Source organism: Dromiciops gliroides, chromosome 1 (assembly GCF_019393635.1).
Source record: "Dromiciops gliroides isolate mDroGli1 chromosome 1, mDroGli1.pri, whole genome shotgun sequence".
Lineage (NCBI taxonomy): Eukaryota > Metazoa > Chordata > Mammalia > Microbiotheria > Microbiotheriidae > Dromiciops > Dromiciops gliroides.
The window spans coordinates 80,891,198-80,912,415 of NC_057861.1; the positions used below are offsets into that span (position 1 = coordinate 80,891,198).

At 43.9% G+C, this 21,218-nt stretch overlaps 1 protein-coding gene across 1 annotated transcript; it reads left to right on the forward strand.

Annotated features, from left to right (window-relative positions):
• Positions 1 to 1,632: 1,632 nt before the first annotated feature.
• Positions 1,633 to 16,533, forward strand: LOC122745920 (cytochrome P450 11B1, mitochondrial-like). Its single transcript, XM_043991376.1, has 10 exons — positions 1,633 to 1,767; positions 3,508 to 3,794; positions 4,796 to 4,951; positions 9,479 to 9,678; positions 11,360 to 11,563; positions 12,116 to 12,273; positions 13,342 to 13,508; positions 14,632 to 14,710; positions 15,494 to 15,706; positions 16,341 to 16,533. The coding sequence occupies exons 1-10, from the start codon at positions 1,633 to 1,635 to the stop codon at positions 16,452 to 16,454; spliced, it is 1,713 nt and encodes a 570-aa protein (XP_043847311.1). The 3' UTR covers positions 16,455 to 16,533.
• Positions 16,534 to 21,218: the final 4,685 nt, after the last annotated feature.

Here is a 21,218-nt window from a genome sequence, read left to right on the forward strand (position 1 = left end):
ATATATATATATATATATATATATATATATATATATATATAATGTGAGTGAGATTTTCCCCAACCCTTAGATATATGATTTGTCTCTTTAGATATAAGTGATTTAATCAGTATCATATACTACAAGTTGTAATTTGATAATCAGTATATAGTGAATAAATTGTGATTTAAGCAAATAGGGGAGTAATGCTTATAAAATGCTGTTAGGTGAATATAAGATTAACTTTAGTCTTGACAATATAGATATGAATTACTTATTGTAGACAATTTCACACTTGTTTGATTCTGTGAATGTGTTTTTAGACATATTAAAAAGTTAGACTGTCCCATTTTCACAACATGTCAAGAAAATTGACTGTTTATTTGTTGACTGTATGTCCAGACACATAGCATTTTGATTGTCTTTATGTGTCTTTGTGGACTGTAAAATGGGAGAAGTTTGTCTAAAATTAGTAGGGTATATAAGCATTTAAGCTTCATAGGGGTATAAAAGTCTAAGACTGGCACTGCTTGGGGTCTTTGGGTCCTATACCTGAGACCGGCTTTATTGTGAGACAGGTACCCTCTTTCAGTAAACCTATCTTTCTACAGCTTGGAGACTTCACTGTTTCTTTTTCTTTGTTGGACTTAAAATTTTTCATGACAATATCTGTCAAGGCCCCATGGATAAATGGTCAAAATGATGGTCAATGGTCAAATGGTTAATATTATGAATGAACAATTCTCAAAAGAAGAATAGCAAGGTATTAAATGCCATATTAAAGAATGCTTCAAGTCACTGATAAGAAAAATGCAAATCAAAACAAGCCCAAGATTTCACCTCATACCTTGCCAACTGGCAAAGAAGACAAAAGGTTGCAATAATCAATGTTGGATGAGTTGTGGGAGGATAGACACATTAGTGAATTGTTGGTGGAGTTGTAATTCAGTGCAACCCTTTTGGAAAGCAATGTGAAATTATGCAAATAAAGTGACTAAAATGTTCATACCCTTTAACCCAGAGATCCCATTGCTGGAGAAAGTCCCCTCTCCAAATGTTTATTAGCAATGTGTGATAGCAATGAATTGGAAACAAAGTAGATGCTCATCAACAGAAGAATGGCTAAACAAATTAGGCACATGAATGTAATCGAATAGTACTGTGATGTAAGAAATGATGAATACAATGAATACAGAGAAGCAAGGAAAGATCTACACGAACTGATGCTGAGTGAAGTTAGTAAAGCCAAGAAAATAATATATGCAATAAATATGACGAGGTAAATAAAAAGAACAACATATACTCATTAATTAAAAGTTAAAGTAGGGGCAGCTAGGTGGCGCAGTGGATAAAGCACCGGCCCTAGATTCAGGAGGACCTGAGTTCAAATCCGACCTCACACACTTGACACTTACTAGCTGTGTGACCCTGCGCAAGTCACTTAACACTCATTGCCTCCAAAAAACCAACCAAACAAACAAACAAACAAAAACTCCAACAACAATAAGAAGAGATATGGAGAAGACATTCCCAACTCCTTTCTCTGCAAAGGGAGGAGGTCCACAGGGGTGACATATTATACATATTTAAGGAATTTTTCAGTGTATTGATCAGTTATGCTTAGTCTCTACTCCCTCAGCCAGCCCTACAATTATGAATGTCAGCAGCAAACGTGATTCTGAAGAAGGGTCCAGAGGCTTTGTCAGACCATCCGAGAGGTCCAGGAAACCAAACCTGTTGCAAATGCCCTGCGCTAGGGGGAGCTCAGAATCTGGCAACATGGAATTGGTGTGAATTAGATCTTAAACTGTTTTCGTCTCTGCTGCCTTGACCTGATGGGACCCACTACATGGAGAGGGGAAGGGCTGCTGAGATCTATGGCCAGGTTACAGTCTTACCACAGGACACTTGGTCTTTCTCACATCTGTGCCACTGGGAAGCTGGGCTTCCCAACCTTCAGGCTTGTCCTGAAAGGTATTAACTCATTTACCCTAGCAACAGTTTAAACACAGCCTCTGAAACCACCTTCACTGTCAACTCACTCTCAAGATATGTTATTTCCTCAAATATGTCATCGTTCAGGTGTTCATGTCTCATTCTTTGTGACCCCATTTGTGGTTTTCTTGGCAAGAATACTGGAATGGCTTCTCCTTTCCTTCTCTAGCACATTTACAAATGAGGAAGCCAGGTAAACAGGGTTATATGACTTCCTCAGGGTCACACAGCTAGCAAATACCTGAGGTTGGATTTGAACCCAGGTCTTCCTAACTCCAGATTCAGTGCTCTATCCACTGGGCCACTTTGCTCTCAAATACACTCCTTTCTCATTTGACAATCTTTTTTTTTTTTTTTTTGGCAATGAGGGTTAAGTGACTTTCCCAGGGTCACACAGCTAGTAAGTGTCAAGTGTCTGAGGCTGGATTTGAACTCAGGCCCTCCTGAATCCAGGGCCAGTACTTTATCCACTGTGCCACCTAGCTGCCCCCTCATTTGACAATCTTGCCAAAATAAAGTCACCAACTTTTCTTCCTTTTTTCCCTCTTTTCTCTCTTTTCCTATCTTCTCTCCTCTCCCTTATTCCTTCAGCACTTTTCTCCTTCCTTCTTTTTTCCCTTTCCTCTTCTTTCTTCCATTCTTATCATCTTCCTCCTCTCCTCTCTTTCTTCATCATCTCGTCTTCCCCATCTTATACTCCCCTTAGCTATTTGGCTCCTACTCCAAGGCCAGTTTCCCAGACACCAAACAGCCAATACCAGCCCTAAGACAGGATGGTACTCTCTAAAACACCTGTGGAATTGCAGGCACCTGCTTCTCCCTGATGCCTCCAGGTCACACATGTTTCTGCCTTTGTTTCTTTCAGGCCCACAGTGGTTCAACCCCCCCCCCCAAAGCTCCTCCAGAGATAGAGCATTCTCCCAGATTCTCCTCATTTCCACCCTGCCCAATATCTCCTAAATATTCTAGATGAGCAAGCGTCAGAATCCCAGAGTTATAACTTTTTTTAAAGTCAGATTTTGTGACTTTATCAAAGATACCCATGTGTCTACAGCCACAAATGATGGCCAATGGGCAGCACACGCATACACATGTGTACTCATGTATGATGTGTGAACAGATGCATGTGATCATTAATATACACAGGTGCACCCACAGGAACAGGAAACCACTAGGACTTTTTCTTATCTCTAGTCCAGTCCTTCCAAAGTCAGTGAGTAATGCAATGGAAAGATCCACGAATTAGGAGTTAGGAGACATGAATAGGAATCCCAGGTCAAGTATTTACTAGATGGACAAATCACTTCCTTTGTGATCTGTGAAAAATGGGACTTGTCAAAAATGAGTAGAGCTGATTTGATTAAGGTCCCTTCTGAGTTATGTCATAGGATGTCCTTCCTTCTAATCCCTAAAAGTTCTCCCCCTTCTCCCACATTTGTTAATGGCCCTGGGCCCTGTCCACATGATCTAGGGCTGGCCTTGACCTTGAATTTGAGTTTCCTTCTTTTTAAATAGCCTATGACATGGGCTTAGAATCAGGCACAGACAAGACTCAGACAGTGGGAGATGAAGTTAGGATCACAGCTGCTACAGACCCTGTTGTGGAGGCTGGGAGGATGCCGGAAACTTATGACAGGGACTCTCCAGGAGCCCTTCAGGGGGTCTGAGTCCCCATCTGGTTCTGTGAGACCCTTCCAGGACATTCCCCTGAGCCAAGGCAACCGCTGGACCAAGATGCTGCGAATATGGAAGGACAGTGGCTATGATAACTTACATTTAGAGTTCCAGGACAACTTTCAGAAGCTGGGACCCATCTACAGGTAATACTCAATTAAAATTACTGGCCATTTTTCTTTCTATAGGTCCTAGAGTGAATGCACTCCATCCCTGGTCATAGAGTAAGTCCCAGTCCTAGTTAAAGATTGCTCTCTAAGCCAGATTATAGACTGAGTCTTAACACTGGTCCCAGAATGAGCCCTTGCCCAACTAGGTTCTCATGAACATAAACTGTAGTTGACAGGAAAGCAGGCTGGGAGGCTGGGTTGCTCAGTGTCTCCCATTCCCCCATGAGAGGGCTGTTCAGACACCAAGGCTGGAGGTAACAACACTGAAATAAGACCTTTGGAGAGGAAGCTTGAGAGCTCTTCATCACAGGCAGTGTACTGGGCTTCTTTCCCTCATCAGAAGACTCAAACTCTCTAGAGAAGGCTTTAAGTTAGACAAGAGGAGGACCTTGCTGGCCAACAGAATTGCTTGGTTTCACAGCATTCCTTCATTGCCCAGTGCAGAGTAAGCACTTAATGCTTGTGGGATCACTAAACATTTCTCGAATGTCTGCAATGTTTTGGGATGGTACAAAGGTTATGCCCATGGTGGTCTTTGCTCTGATGAAACTTGGAATGCAGAAGGAATGCCTAGGAAAGAAACACAGGGAAATGTATTACACAGCATGACACTAAGCCTGCCTTAGAGAGGTGCAAACAAAAGGACGTGTCAAATGATGAAGGGGTGTGTAACTAACTGGGCTGGATCAGGGAAGGCTTCCTTGAGGGGGTAGCATTTGAGGTAGACATTGAAGGATGGAGAAGAGTTAGTTCAATTGGGGCTCCATATCAGAGTTCCCTTCATGGTCTCTAATCTCAAGGGATTCTTTCATTGAGAAGCTAGTCCCCACTCTCCCAAAACCCCAAGGCTAAAGTGAGCCCCCAGGACCTGTTATCTGGAAAGTGGAGCATCCTCCACTGTGGATATCTCCAAAGTGGAGCCAGGGTAAATGAATGCTGAACCCCAATCCTACCTGGTCCTTTTGCCTAAACTGCAGGGACGAGGTGGGCACTATAAGCACTGTGAACGTGATGATGCCCCAGGATGTGGAGAAGATATTGAAGGCTGAAGGAGAATTTCCCCAGAGGAATCTGGTGGTGCCCTGGTTGATGCACAGACAGAGCCGAAAACTGAAGTGTGGTGTCTTCCTCCTGTGAGTACCTGTGTAGGGCTGGGGAGCAGCATGGAGGCCCCAGGGAAGGAGGGAAGCCAGAGCAGAGATTGCCAGGGGCTACCCCACTTCTCAGCTGGAATGGGGCAGAGAGGGATGGAAGGGGAAAAGTGTCCTATCCTACCGAATCCCTGGTCTAAGTGGGGAGATGTGAGACATCTACCACCTGCCCTCAAAGAGTCCCCATCTAGGAGGGAGGAGGATGGAGGAAGGACATGGTGAGCTCATTTTTGGATATTTGAGCAAGTTTCCCAATATACTTCTTCCAGAAATAGATGTGCAGCTTTTGTCTGGTGTGGGAATCAACCCCACAGAGGGTAGTATTGTTCCCAATGGAACCAAATGGGAGTAGGGGATGAGACCTACAGAAAGATTCAGGTAGAGAGCCAAAGGCAGAACCCCTGAGAGAGATCCATGGAGGTTGGAAGAAGAAAAGGAAACAATCAATGAGAGATAAGTTAATAGACCTCACCTGAGACTTAACAAAAGTTGGTTATTTCTCAAGTTCAACTTATTATTTAGACTGGAGTTACCAACTTTCCCTGCTCCCTGGGTATACCCCTGAGACATCAACTTCTCTGATGGGTTCACAGAATATCAGAGTTGTTTCATTCTTTGCACTTAATACAAACTGCATTCCCATAGTCCTTTACCAATATTATCTCATTTGATTTTTATACAACCCTGTGAGGTTTTTAATTATATGGAACTTGGAAACTCAGTTTCCCACTCTGAAAAATGGGAATATTGATAGCTGCCACCTCGCAGGGTTGTATAAGAATCAAATGAGATAATATTGATAAAGGGCTATGGGAATGCCAGCTCTTATTAAGTGCAAAGAATGAAACAACTCTGATATTCTGTGAACCCATCAGAGAAGTTGATGTCTCAAAGGGGGTACACCCAGGGAGCAGGGAAAGTTGGTAACTAATAAGTTGATCTTGAAAGATAACCAACTTTTGTTAAGTCTCAGAGGAGATCTACTCACTTATCTCTCATTGATTGTTTCCCTTTTGCGTTGTCCTTAGATCCCCAGTGTCTTACACATAGTAGGTTCTTCAACTTGTTGGTTGATTGATAGGAAGAAACAAGAGAAACCATCTAGTACAACCCTTATCTATATTGAACAAGAATATCTCTGCATTAGCAAAACAAAGCAGACATTCAACTCCACTTGAAAACTTTTTTTGGGGGGGGGCAGGGCAATGAGGGTTAAGTGACTTGCCCAGGGTCACACAGCTAGTAAATGTCAAGTGTCTGAGTCTGGATTTGAACTCCAGTCCTCCTGAATCCAGGGCCAGCGCTTTATCCACTGTGCCACCTAGATGCCCTTGAAAACTTCTAATGAAGTGTAACCTTTTGGAAGCTATGTGGCATTGTAGTTAGAGCACTGCACCTGGAGTTAGGAAGATTGGAGTTCAAATCCAGCCTTTGACATTTCCTTAAGCTGTGTGATCCTGGGCAATATACTTTCCTTCTGCCTGCCTCAGTTTCCTCAACTGTTAAATGGGGTCAATAATAGCACCTACCTCCCAGGGTTGTTGTAAGGACCAAATGAGAAAATATTTATAAAGTGCTTAGCAGTGTTCCTGACACATAAGTGCTTTATCAATCATAACAATAACAACAGCAATAATGATTACCATTATTATCATTGTTGTTATCTTGTCCCACTGCCCCCTCCTAAAGAATTCCCTTATCCAGGCTAAGAATTCCCAGGTCCCCCAAGCGAGTCTCATGTGATTTAACCCCTCCCCATCCCCTCCTACCCACACTTACAAACCCACTTTTGTTTTTTGTTTTTTACTTTCAAAAATGTTATAAGTGCAAGTCAACCCAACACTCCAGATACTGTTGGACCAAGTCAGAGGCCAGCCACTCTTTTTCCTTGTTGGTCAGATCCAAACATCCAATTGAAATACCTCTTGTCATTGCCTCCACCTTTGGAAGGGTAGGTTTCATCATGAAGGGAAATTATGGATTTTTCTGCTCCTTTGCTTTTGGCAGCAAGAAAGAGATAAAGCATAAAGTGATATGGAAACTGAAGTTTGAAGAGACAAAGTCTGGGGCAGCTAGGTGGCTCAGTGGATAGAGCACTGGCTCTGGAGTCAGGAGGACCTAAGTTCAAATCTGGCCTCAGACACTTAACAATTACTAGCTGTGTGACCCTAGGCAAGTCACTTAACCCCAACTGCCTCACCAAAAAAAAAAATAAAAAAAAAAGAGCCAAAGTCTCCAGTTACTCTAGTGTTAAGTCTTACTATGAGAAGCTGTCTTTCTGCCTCCTTGTCTCTCTCCTTCATGTTCCTGATTCCACAACCACTTCACTGTTACATTTTCCCAATTGATCTCTCAAGTCCAGTCTTTTCTCACAAGGGTAAATATGCTTAGTGCACATGCTACTCCCTTTCCATCTTTTATGTGTTCTGCATTTAATTTATTTTCGAACTAAGATGGACTTCTCTAGGGAAGCAGGTAGCACAGAGGATAGAATGCCAGTCCTGGAGTCAGGAAGACTCAACTTTCTGAATTCAAATCTGGCCTTAGACACTTACTAACTCTGAACTTGGGCAAGTCACTTAGCCCTGTTTGCCTCAGTTTCCTCACATGGAAAATTAGCTGGAGAAGGAAATGGCAAACTGCTCTACAGCTTTGCTAGGAAATCCAAATGGGGTCACAAAGCTTTGGGCTTGACTGAAATGACTGAACAACAATGAACCCTTCCAGAGTCACATTTCAGCCAAAAAGTCCCATGCAATGAAATCTGACAGGTAAACCTGTCAGAGCAATTTTCTTCCTTACAGGACAGCTAAATTCATTTCGTCTATTATCCACACTGGTTACATTTCTATCAAGATGTCAAAAGTCAATCAGGTGCACTCAATTTCTGACCAAGAGTCATGAGTTTCCATATTTTAAACTATCATCCAGGAATCAAGCTCCCATTGGATCACAGAATCACAGATTAGGCTTAACCCAGGTCAGTCAGTCAGTTGGTTTAGCAACAAGCATTTACTAAACACTTGACTACATGTGAGGTCCTGAGTGACCCTCAAAGATCTGTCTGGGACCCTCTTCTTTTCTCTCTCTCTTTTTTTTTTGGTGAGGCAATTGGGATTAAGTGACTTTCCCAGGGTCAAACAGCTAGTAAGTGTTAAGTTTCTGAGGCTGGATTTGAACTCAGGTCCTCCTGACTCCAGGGCCCGTGCTCTATCCACTGCACCACTTAGCTGCCCCTTTTCTCTTCTCTATTGTCTTGGTTGGTGATCTCATTGACATGCAGAGTTCTCTTAGCATTTCTAGCTAGATGGGCAGCTAGGTGGGCAGCCCACTGGATAGAGCACTGGCCATGAAGTTGGGAGGACTCGAGCTCAAATCTCACCTCAGACACTTATTAGCTGTGTGACTTTGGGCAAGTCACTTAACCCTAATTGTCTTAAACATCTGGGGCCATCTCCAGTCATCCTGATGTATATCTTGCCACTGGACCCACATGGCTCTGGAGGAAAGAGTGAGATTGGTGACCCTGCACAGCCCTCCCTCACTTAAATCCAATTTAGTGCAAGTCATGACATCACCCCAGTGTCACGGTCCTCTTTGAGAACAAAAGAAAAACAACAACAACAGCTAGATGATACTCAGATCTCTTTATTCCTCCCAAACTTCTCTACCATTTCACATTACCACCTTCCTATTGAGCATCTGGACTCCAAATGCAGAACTCTTTCTATGATACCAGTTACTTCCAAAGAGCCAATGCTGAAGCAGAGGAAATGGATGAACTGTGGTAGGAAGGTGGTCATATACAGCAAGACAGACTATGGAACTTGTAGATAGAGTAAGAGAGAAATGCCATTAGAAGGAGAGACAAGACAAATGATGACAAAAGAAAGGTTGAGACATGAAAAAAGAGAGAGATACAAATGAAGATGTGGGTTGGACCCACAATGAGAGGGACATAGAATAGAAAGCCAGGTTGAGACTCAGCGTGAGGAAAGGAGTCTCAACAATGAGAGTTATGTCAGTGGGGAATGGGCTGCCTCTGAAGGAAACAGGTTTCCTTGCAGGTCTTAAAGACTTATACTGTATGTCTTCAAGAAGAGATTGGGTGCAGCTAGGTGGTGCAGTGGATAGAGCACTGGCCCTGGAGTCAGGAGTACCTGAGTTCAAATCCAGCCTCAGACACTTAACACTTACTAGCTGTGTGACCCTGGGCAAATCACTTAACCCCAATTGCCTCACTTTAAAAAAAAGAAGAAGAGATTGGATGTCTCGGGAGGTGTTATAGTGAGTGTTCCCACTTAGGTATGGCTTGGTTTGGACTACTAGCCCTCAAGGTTCTTTTAAAGCTTGGAAATTCTCCAGCTTTGTGAAGAGATGTGGACTGAGACAAAAGGGAGACAGAGGGGAGGTAAGGAGGAGTACTAAAAATACATATGGAAGCTGAGGCAAGCATGGACAAGTGAGGAGAAGGGATAACATCCTATAACCTCTAACCCTTAATTCCAGGAATGGGAAAGAGTGGCTCAATAACCGCATGAAGTTGAATCAGGATGTGCTCTCCCTAAAGAGCACTGGTCAGTTCATCCCCTTGTTGAATTCTGTCTGCCAAGATTTTGTCCAATACTTGAACAACAAAATCAGGAAGAATGTTCGAAAGTCTCTCACCTTGAACATCAGCCCTTATGTTTTCAGATTCTCTACAGAAGGTATGAGGTGGGGTAAAGGGTGGGGTGGGGTAAGGAGACTTAAACTTAGAAGACTTCCTGGAGAATGTGAACTCAGAGAAGGGTACAAAGTGACTCCAAGAACACCTAATGTCATTCTAGCTGAATAAAAAAAGACATGAACTGGAAGACATTTGAGTTTGGAAGAAGCCTGCTGGTTTGTCATTCTGAGAAATGAGGTTGCCCACATGACTGGTGGGTGTTTGGGTGGGGGAAAGGAAAGGAAAAAGAGGGATGTGAGGGTGGAGAAATGAGGTTATTTGACAGGAGAGACATTAGCATCTGGTGAATAAGGAGGTAAAGCGTGTGAAGTTAAGAGAGGTGTCTGAGTCGACATCAGATCTGGAGAGTAAAAGGAGCCAGTAAAGAAGACAGAGAAGAATTGGTCTTACAGGTAGAAGTTCTAGATGAGTGCATTGTCACAGGAAAATGAATGAATAAAAAATTAAAAAATGCATTAGTTACAACCTTATGGACAGCTAGGTGGGGCAGTGGATAGAGCACCAGCCCTTGGAGTCAGGAAGACCTGAGTTCAAATGCAGCCTTATTGGGTGTTTGACCCTGGGCAAGTCAGTTAACTCCAAATGTCTCCAAAAGAGAGTTTATTATATACCAAATATTGTGATAAGTGCTGGAGATGCTATGGAAATTATGGAAAAAATGGAAACAGTCCCTGCTTTCAGGGAGTTCATGCTCTAACTGGGAAAGTTACTAAAGGAAAGAAATTTTGGTTTCATGGAGAAAGGAAAGTACAGTAGTCTTATAAGGGCTGCAGTCTGAAGGGGGCAGAATGCAAGATTCGAGGGTCCTTAGAGTGGCTAGATAGGTTAGATAACGATGCTAAGGCTCTGGGGAGCCAAGAAGTAAGGTAGATGGTGGGGCCCAGAAAACATGAATAGGCAGTTGTAGGGCAGGTGGTAAGGCCTGAAAGAATGGCAATGGTGATGTCCATCTCGTCCTATTGATGTGAATGATCATGTTGGGAGATAGAAATGACAAGACTTAGCAACTGTCTGTAAATTAGGGATGAGGGAAATGTATATTTGAGGATATCTCTAAGGTAACAAGCCTTGGTGTCTTGGAGGAAGATGGGGCCCTCAACAGATATCAGGAAGTTTGGAGGTGGAACAGGTTTAGCATAGGAGGGAATAAGATCTATTTAGGACATGCTGAGTTTGAGATGCAAATGGAATAACTAGGTGGAGATAGCCAGCTACAAGTTGGTTCTGTGGCACTAAAGCCCAGGGGAGAGATTAGGATAGAAATATCAACTTGGGAATGATGTGTATAGGTATTATATTTAAATCAAGTGAGTGAAGAGAAGTTGAAGAGAGAGAGAAGAGAAGAAGGCAGAGGACAGAAGCTTGTGGGGACAATATAGTGAGAGGGCAGGACATAGATGAGCCAACAGAAGAGATTGAGAAAGAGTAGCTAGAGAGAGTAGCAATCTCTAAACCAAAGGAGGAGAGAGTATTCAGAGACTGCAAAGGCAATAACATCAGAAGCTGCCAAAGTCAAGAAGAAATTGGTGTTCTGCTCAAGAAAAAAAGAGCATCTACCAGAATTGTCATGGGTAGGAAGGGAAGAGAGGCAGTTGGGCACCTGAGTAGTCAGGCAAGGGGCACCACTCAGCCTTCTCTCTTTCCCCACCCCCATCCTACAGCTAGTACCTATGTCTTGTATGGAGAACGACTGGGATTGCTAAGCAACAACCCAAACCCTGATGGTATGAGGTTCATCCAGGCCATGAACAAAGTCATATCTTCCACATCTCTGCTCCTGTACACACCCGTGACCCTGAGCCGACTCACCAACTCTAATACATGGAAACAACATTTGGAAGCTTGGGATGATATTTTCCAGTATGGTAAGGAGGGCTTCTCTTGGTTTCCACCCTGGGCCTGAGGAGAGAAATGGGAATATGGGGAGATGAGGGAAGGGAGAACTAGAGCTGCTGTGTTTTAGAACATAGGACTTATATTTTTCCAAATAAGAGGAAAATGAGACTATGAGAACAGAATTTTAAAGCTGGTTGTGGCATTGAATATTAGAGCTGGGAGGAGGCTCACTATAGAGGACAGAGGTTCAAATCTTGGGTACCAATCCTGGTACTTCTTTCTTTTATGTAACTCTGAGTAAATTTAATCTCTTAGAATCTGTTTTCCCATTCATAAAATGATGGGCATAATACTTGCATTAGCTACCTCCAAGGGTATTTAAATTAGAGAAATAGAAGAATGAAGAGAGGAAGAAGGAGAGGTGATGGGGAAAGGGGAGTGGTAGGGGACTAGAGTCCTACATTAGTGAGGAGAAGGAAAAGCATCCAGCTTGAGTGTGTGGGATGCCCAGGGTCGTGAAAAAAGTGTTCAGTTCTGGTGTCTCAAGTCTCTTTTTTGCAATCTCCCTCCATTCTTTCTAGCTGACAAGTGTATTCAGAGAATCTACCAGGAGATGAGTTTGAATAATAGCTCAAGCCAATATTCAGGTATCATGGCTGAACTGCTGGAAAAGGCTGACCTATCACTAGATTCCATCAAAGCCAACATAATGGAACTCACTGCTGGAAGTGTGGAAACGGTGAGGGCTCAACTGGGCATTAATAGCATAGAACTACCCACTCCTCCTACCTACTTAGACACCCAGTGCCCACTCAGATGCTGAATACCCCCTCAAATGACCATTGGATGCTCAGCACCTTCTCTCATGTCCACTCTGACCTCTCGCATTGCCCCTGCTTACATACCTTGCTCCCTCCACCTGCCATTTCTAGTCCCCCTTTATGAAATGTCTTCTCCGTTAGAATGTAAGTTCCTTGAGGGAAGGGACTGTCTTGTTTGTTTGTATTTATATCTCCAGCATTAGCAATATTTGAAACATAGTAAGTACTTAATAAGTGTCTTACCTATTTATATATATTTTTCTGTCTCTTTACCCATTTACATATTTCTATCCATCCATCTATCCATCCATCCATCCACCCATCCATCCATCCATCCATCCATCCATCCATCCATCCATCCATCCATCCATCCATCCATCTCTCCAACCTTGTCTGTCCCATTTGTGCCATCTGTCCTGTCTGTCTGTCTTGTCTACCTGCTGGCCTTCTTTCCACCCTCCCTCCCTCCCTCCCTCCCTCCCTCCCTCCCTCCCTCCCTCCCTTCCTTCCTTCCTTCCTTCCTTCCTTCCTTCCTTCCTTCCTTCCTTCCTTCCTTCCTTCCTTCCTTCCTTCCTTCCTTCCTTCCTTCCTTCCTGTCTTTCTTTCTGTCTGTCTATCTGCCAGTCTGTCTGTCTCCTGAGTCATTGTTTCTCCCCCTCCATCCTTCTCACAGTCTTTAGTCTTGCTCCAATGGCTTCAAGAGAACTAAAGACTGTGATGAGCTCAAGGAAGTCCCTCAGCTCTTGGGTGAGGGAGGATTCAGCTCAACCACAGGACAAGAAATACCATTTCCTAAGTGTTTCTATTTAGGACCCTGGACTGGCCACTGTGGCATAAATAGGGACCCCTGGTGTCCCTGTAGAACCCCTGTCCTATGGGGAAGACATGGCTTCTCATGTCAGAGAGCAGTGTGATCTGAGAGGGAGATGCCAACTCTTGGCTCCATGGGTCTCCTTCTCTTGACCTGAGCCCTACTCCTTTCACAGACCACGTTCCCTATAGTGTCAACCCTTTTTGAGCTGTCTCGGAACCAAGATCTCCAGAGTGCTTTGAGGGCAGAAAGTAAGGAGGCAGAGGCACGGCTCAAGGAGAACACACAGCTATTGGTGAAGGAACTGCCCCTGCTTCGTGCCACCATCAAAGAGACTCTGAGGTTTGTAGGGTAGGGTTGGAGGGTGGTGTGGTTGGGAAGTGAGGTGACTTGGCTGGAAATCCCAGAGCTAGTGGCCTCCATGGCCAAACTAGGAAGGAGGAGGATACTTTTCCTCTAGTGTCCACCTCCCACCTCCCACCTTTACCTGGCCTGGGACTTACAGAGACTAGTGCCTATGAAGTTATCTCCCATTGGGGATGATTTCAGGAAAAGGTGTAAGGTACTCCTGGGTAATTCACTTCATTTCTCCTCTATAAAACGCAGGAGTTAGTCTAGATGGCTTTTTTTTTTTTTTGGCGGGGGAATGGGGGTTAAGTGACTTGCCCATGGTCACACAAGCTAGTAAGTGCCAAGTGTCTGAGGCTGGATTTGAACTCAGGTCCTCCTGAATCCAGAGCTGGTGCTTTATCCACTGTGCCACCTAGCTGCCCCCTAGATGGCTTTTAAAGATTCTAAATCAATGATCCTATGGTCTCAGACTCCTTAGTACAGGTGTAGAATACCAGAGCTGGAGAAGACTCTAAAGTCCATCTTGTTAGACCCTTACCCAGTGAGGAAATTCCCCCTAAATCTGCCCTGAAGGCTGCTCATTCAGCCTCTTTGATACCTCCAGTGAGGGGGAGCTTCCTTTCTTTGTAGTCCATATTTCATTATGGGTCCCTATATACCGTTGTAGAGTCCCTGTCACTTTAAATGATTTTATGTTAGCCTGAAATCCTTGTAACTTCTCCTGTTGGTCCTAGCTCTTTTTTTTTCTGAGGCTAAGTGGAAGAAATCTGTTCTCTCATCCCAACAACAGTCCTTCACATATGGGTGAATGGCTCAGTTGCCCTCAGTCACTATCATCTGTGTGAAATACCTTTAGACTCTGGATAACCTTGTTTAATATTTGTGGGGTCTTTTTGTTCATTGAGAGGGTGTGTGTGGTTAATGGGGTAGAAGAGATACCTTAGAAAGGTGTACAGTGTAGGTTTTAGGGAAACAATTGGATAGGAGATGGGAGAGGAAAGGGGAGATAGGACTTTGGGAAAGGAGAATGATTGGGAAAGCATATGGTGGTCCAGAGTTAAGCCCTGTCTGGGTGTGGGGTTGAGTGATCCCCCTTCCTTGCTCCTGTCTCCAGGCTTTATCCAGTTGCTTCGGTTTTATATCGCTACCTGGCTAAGGACACTGTCCTGCAGAATTACAACGTCCCTGCTGGGGTGAGTCAACTCCTCTCAGGCCCCATCCTCCTTACCCTTCTGGAATATCTTCCAATCTACAGCCTTCAGTTTCCTGTCAGAATCGTTACTGAGCATCACAGCTAGAATGAACCTTAGAACTCAGAACACAGAGTAATAGAGCCAGAAAGAACTCAACAGAGAACATAGATCAGAATGGAAATTCAATCAACAAACATTTGGCACCTACTTCAAGCATAGCACAGTGACAAATACTAGGCATACAAGCACACCTTAAAGATGAAAATTTGGATTGTAAAGAAGAAAAAGTCCCTACCCTCAAGGAGGTTACATTCTATTGGGAGAAAGAACTTTTATCCATAGAACACAGAATTGGAAAGAGCCTGAAAACATAGACTATCAGAGCTGAGAGGGACCCCAGACTATGTCGAGTGCCACGTCCTCATTTTACTGAAGGGAAAGCTGAGGCCAGAAAGAAATGATTTGACCTCAGTCTCCCAGAAAGCAGAAACATGGCTAGAACATAGAACTCTTGACTTCCTGAGGGTTTCCTGACTAGCACATGATTCTTTACATGCCACTTCCCCTACTTGCCCATAGGATTCATTCATCATTATTTGTCTTTGCTGCTTACACACTGCCCTACACTTAAAGACTCCACGAAGAGCCCAAGGACCAAAAGGGACATAAATCCACCGTATCCTACCCCATCCCATTCTATCATCTTATCAGCCATCTCCCCCCACTCCCAGCCTATCTCACCACACCCCATTCCAGGCCCTGAACATCCTGTCCTCCTTACAGACCCTGGTCCAGGTCTCCCTTTATACCATGGGCCGCAGCCCAGAGGTGTTTGTTAGGCCTGAACGCTATGACCCGTCTCGCTGGCTGACCTCCACCTCTGACCAAGCTGGTAATCAGATCCCCAACTTCCGTTACTTGTCCTTTGGCTTTGGGATTCGCCAGTGCATTGGCCGCAGGATAGCTGAGACTGAAATGCTCCTCTTCTTGCACCACGTGAGTAGACTGAGTGGAGGTCACTCCGCCAAATTGGGGAAGGGTTTGGAGTGGGTTTAAGAGAGAATCAGAAAATTTTAGAGCTGGAAGGGATTTTCCAAATTTACCTTAGTTCAGCCACAATCTGAATCAGCTTTTGATTGGATATCTGAAGAAACAGGGAGCTCATCACCCTGCCTGAGGCACCCCATTTCGGTGTAGGATATCTCTTTTTTACAAAAGTCTTCCTATCCAGCTGAAACGTTCTTCCCTATGACTTCTACTCACTAGTCAAAATCCTGCTATTTAGGGCTAAGCAGAAGAGGTCTAAGCCCTCTTTTGTGCCTGCTACCCATTAAGAAGTGAAAAGGCAATGCTCTCACCCCATTTTTGTCTTTACTCCAAGACAAACATTACTAGAAGTTTGGGAGTAGGGTCACAGGGTGTCTTTAGGAAGCTCTCGGGAAGCCCTGTGGAGGGATGGTGCAGGAGAAGAGAGGACTGTGACCCCATTAAGGGGAAAACTGGGAGAGAACAGGAGCCAAAGGAAAGGAGCAGACTCCTCAAGAGGCTAGGGGAAGACCCCCAGGATTCTGGGAACAGCAATCTGGGGCTAATGGGGACAACATATTTGAAATTCCTATATCTCTTTCAGGTCCTGAAAAATTTCCAGATAGAGACCTTATGTAAGGACAACCTGAACCAGGTCTTCCGCTTTGTCCTTCACCCAAAGTCCTTCCCACTTTTCACCTTCCGTATCCTCACATAGACTTGCAGCTTTGCCTTAATAAGCAGAAGTCTTGCCTAGTCCCACCCCTTGTTACCTAACCTGAACTGAGTCTCCCAACCCCTTGGCATTTGACAGCGTGCAACCTGACATTAAAAGAACTGGTTTCCAAAGATGGTTTTGCTCTTTCCTAGCTGTGTGTCTCTGGGGTATTTGCTTGTTGAGTGACATCTCTGAGATCACTTCTTATCTCTATTCCATGAGAGAGTTGGACAAAATGATTTCTGGGGTCTCTTCCCATTCTTATGTTCGACAGTGCCTTTCATGTTGGGATCCTGGAACATTTCCTTTGCTAGTAGTCTAACGTTTAGGGAGTTACAGGTCATGGCTTCCTTTCCATTTTAACTCCTATGTTCCAAATATAATCCATTTGAAAGCCAGGAACATTTGCATCAAACTTCCTTATTAGTAGACAGAATGACCACTGGATCCTGTACATTTGTGAGGGGGTGGAGCTGTTAGGATGGCTTGGGAGAGGAGACACTTTCTTTTTCCCTCTTATATTGAGAGTGGATACACGGTGTTCTTTCTCCCAACTCTGTGTCTCATGTAGGTATCGTCATCATTCTCTACCCCAATGAGCAGATTCTCATGCAAAAGCCTCAGACTTCCACCTGGCTTGCATTACAAAAAGCCCTCACCATTCTCCCATTCCTACCAATGCCAATTCCTCTCTATTGGAATACTTTTGGGGATCAGAGTTGGAAGGTACCTAAGAAACCATATAGTCCAAGCTGCTTATTTGCTTTTTGTTTTTTGTTTGTTTGTTCGCAAGGCAATTGGGGTTAAATGACTTGCCTGGGATGTCAAGTGTCTGAGGTCAGATTTGAACTCAGGTCCTCTTGACCCCAGAGCTGGTGCTCTATCCACTGTGCCACCAAGCTGCCCCACCAAGATGTTTATTTGAACAAAAACATTGAATCTGGGAGGGAAGACCTACTAAAAGTTGCTCCAAAATTGAATGGCAACAATATCTGCTAACTTCTCATGGAGGACTCATTCCCCAAGTCTTCCTTCGCACTTCTCATGCACACATGTTCTCTGTACCACTCATGCCACCCTTGGTACCCTCTGCCACTTAAAGTAGCTATCTTCTGGTAGACTATGAGCTCTGTAAAGGCAGGGGCCAATGTCTTAATTAACTCTACTTGGTAAGTAGCAAGAAGAATGGGGTCTTGTACACATTAGGTACTAAATAAATGTATTTCATACTGATTAGTGAAAGTCCCCATCAATGAGGGGGAGAGGTGGTGGTGTTCTGATGATGACGAGGGAGGTAGCTCAAACTTCTTTCATCATGTCAGAAATCATTAGATTGACACCAAACCTAGAATCTCCAAATTGGAAGGGACCTCAGATGCCATCCAGACCAATCCATGATAGGATCATTACCCCTACAGCAATGTACTTGATAAGCAGCAATTCAGCCTTGGTTAGGAGACTTCCAGTGAGAGAGGAGACACCTCCAACCTCCCCAAAGTAGCCTTTTCCAATTCCCCTCAAGCTTGCACCTCTCCCATGTCCCTGGGATGTGGGAGATGTGGCTTGGAAGAGTGGGACTGCTTGTCCCGGCCAGAGCCACCATGCTGTCACTCCATATGCCTGAGCCAATGGATTCATCACCTCCTTTCTCACTCTGTCTTCTGCCCCTTCCTTTTCTGGCAGGCTTTCCTCTGAGTCCTGCCCAGCCCCAAACCAAGGAATATTTCCTTGCCTCAGCAGAAGAGCCCAAATATTCCTAATGCAAAAAGCTATCCAGATACAAGCCATTTTTTTTTCAGGGCAATGAGGGTTAAGTGACTTGCCCAGGGTCACACAGCTTGTAAGTGTCAAGTGTCTGAGGTTGGATTTGAACTCAGGTCTTCCTGAATCTGGGGCCAGTGCTTTATCCATTGCACCACCTAACTGCCCCCACAGGCCATTTTTGAGAGAGGAATCAGGAAATGTGGTGGGGGCAAGTGAAGGTCAGAAGCATTTAGTAAACCTCTTCTATGTGCCAGGCACTGTGCCAAGTATTTTAAAGATTTATATCACTGGATCCCATTACATTCAAAAACCATAGGGGGCAGTTAGGTGGCACAGTGGATAGAGCACCGGCCCTGGATTCAGGAGGACCTGAGTTCAAATCTGGCCTCAGACATTTGACACTTACTAGCTGTGTGACTCTGGGCAAGTCCCTTAACCCTCATTGCCCTGAAAAAGGAAACAAAAAACCCCCACGACTATTAGAGTTGAAAGGGACCTTCCAGATTGTCTAGTCCAACCCTGCAGAATTATGAGGGAGAAAACTGGGGCCACAAAAGGTTAATGACTTGTCCTAGGTCACACAAGTAACAAACCCAGAATTCCAAGCCAGAACTCCCAGGTTGAGTCCTCACATTTTATTGAATATTTCTGGAACATTGCTGTCTATTGTCCATATCTCCTGTTTCCTTCCTTCAACTACATAGCCCATCCACTGGATGAAGAAATTCCTGAGGGCAGGGACCATGTTTCAATTCTATTTGTAGATTTTCTGTAACCAAATCTGGGCTAGCAGCACAGTGGGCATTTGCTTGTTGACTATCTGAATGATCATGACTTTGTCCTAATGTCTGAGTAATGCTTTTAGGTTTTCAACATCCTTTCACCATAGGAACATCTACTGGCATTCAGGGCAAGCTTTATTTACTACTTGAGTTGAAGTTACAGATACACATCTGGGTTATTAGGAATGAAAAAAAAATTCCTAATAATTGTAGGTATTCCAAAGTGGAATTGGATGTCTTTGGAGTGTAAAGAATTAATTGTTATTTGAGGTTTTTATGCCTTGGCGCACACTGGCCTGGGGTTCCGCAAACCGCATGGTGCTCCACCCACTGGTTGTAGCCATTGCCATGGTGCTGGCACCTCAAGTCATCACCACTTGCCGACGCCCACATGGGCCTGGCAAAATTATGAGTGGAAGTGAGGGCAGTCATGTGACTGTCAGAGCGGCCATCTCATTGGCTGGGGCTGTGGGGGGGGGTGTTTCTGGGATTGGGGGAGGAGAATTGGGCATTCTAGCTGGACGCTGGAATGACAGGAGTTCTGCTGCGTATTCTCAGCTGATTTCTGGGCAGTGGTATCTTTACATGTTTTATAATTTCCCTTTCCCCATTTTATTTCCTTTCCCCTGATCCTACTGATCCTGTTTGTATTTTTTTTAAGTTCTTTCTTGTTAAAATAAATCCTGTTCTGTTTTGAAGGAGGCTGCTGGTCTCCTTCCCTGCCCCAATATTGCGGCGAGCTGCTTAGCCAACACTCCCCAATTAAAAATTGGTCCCCACAGTTTTGCTCAAATATCAATTAATTCTTTTTTTTATTTTTTAAAAATTTTTAATAGAATTTTATTTTCCAAAATATATGTAAAAACAAAATTTTAACATCAATTTTTAAAAAACTTTGTGTTCCAACTTCTCTTCCCCCCTCCATTCCCACCCCCTACCTACAAGAACTCAAGCAATTCAAAATAAGTTATACGTGAGTAGTCATGGAAAAATTCCCATAGTAGCTAGTTGTGAGAGAAAACAGTCAAAAAAACCCAAAACTTCAGACTAAGGAATTGTCAAAGAGGAAATGAAAAAAAAAATTTTAAACGTGTTTACATCTGTTTTCAGATACTATCAGTTCTTTCTCTGCAGATGAGCTGCAATCTTCATAAGTCTTTCAGGGTTATACTGGATCATTGCCATGCTGAAAATAACCACATGCTTCCCAGCAGATCATCCCCCACTATTTCTGTTATTTTGTATATAGTACATTTCACTCTGCTTCAGTTCATGTAGGTCTTTCCAGGTTTTTCTGATAGTATCCTGTTCATCATAACCTTTATATAGTACCTTAAGCTTGACAGATAATTTTCTTCATAAAAGCCCAGCAAAGTAGGTACCATACTTTTTGCCATTATAATCAATCATCATAACTATTTCCCTCTGTCCCACTCCCTTCCCATGACATTTACTCTATCTTCTTTTTACCTATTCCTCCTCAGAGGTGTTTTACTTCTGACTATCCTCTCCCTCGCTCTGCACTCCCTTTTTCCATCCTTCCTTCCTTATCCTCTTCCCCTCCTATTTTCCTTCAGGGTTAAATAGATTGCTTCTCCCAATTGGGTATGAAAGCTATTCCCTCCATGAGTCCACTCCAATGAGATCAGGGTCTCTGAGCTAATTTTGTGTTCTAAATTTTTCTTCCTCCCTCCCTCCTCAACCCTCCCTATGAGATCAAGCAATTCAATATGTCATACTGGTGCAGTAATGCCGAACATCTTCATCTTCCTTGAAAGTGTTTTGCTTTTTACTGCTCTCTCCCCCAATCTGCCCTTTCCTCCCTCCTTTCCCCCCCTTTTCTCCCTCCCCGCCTCAGGGCAAAAATATATTACTATACCTACTTGAGTATGTATGTTAGTCCTTCTTTGAGCCAATTCTGATTATATTAAGGTTCACTCACTCCCCAACTCTTTCCCCCTCTTCTACTCTGCTCCATAAGCTTTCTTCTTGTTTCTTTCATGTGAACTACCTCTCCCCAGACCATCTCTCCCCTTCTCCCTCCCCCAGTTGATTCCTCCTACACCTCAACCTTATATTAACGATGTCATTGGATTAGTTAGGTGGCACAGTGGACAAAGCACCAGCCCTGGACCCAGGAGGCCCCAAGCCCAAATCCAGCCCCAGACATAAGACACCCCACCCTGTCTGCCCTACAAAGAACAAAACATAAATGCTT

Coding starts and splice junctions, on each gene's coding strand:
- LOC122745920 (XM_043991376.1), top strand. CDS start 1,633: ATGAATGTCAGCAGCAAACGTGATTCTGAAGAAGGGTCCAGAGGCTTT. Junction 4,952..9,478: donor AAGTGTGGTGTCTTCCTCCT/GTGAGTACCTGT, acceptor CCTTAATTCCAG/GAATGGGAAAGAGTGGCTCA. Junction 11,564..12,115: donor GGATGATATTTTCCAGTATG/GTAAGGAGGGCT, acceptor CATTCTTTCTAG/CTGACAAGTGTATTCAGAGA.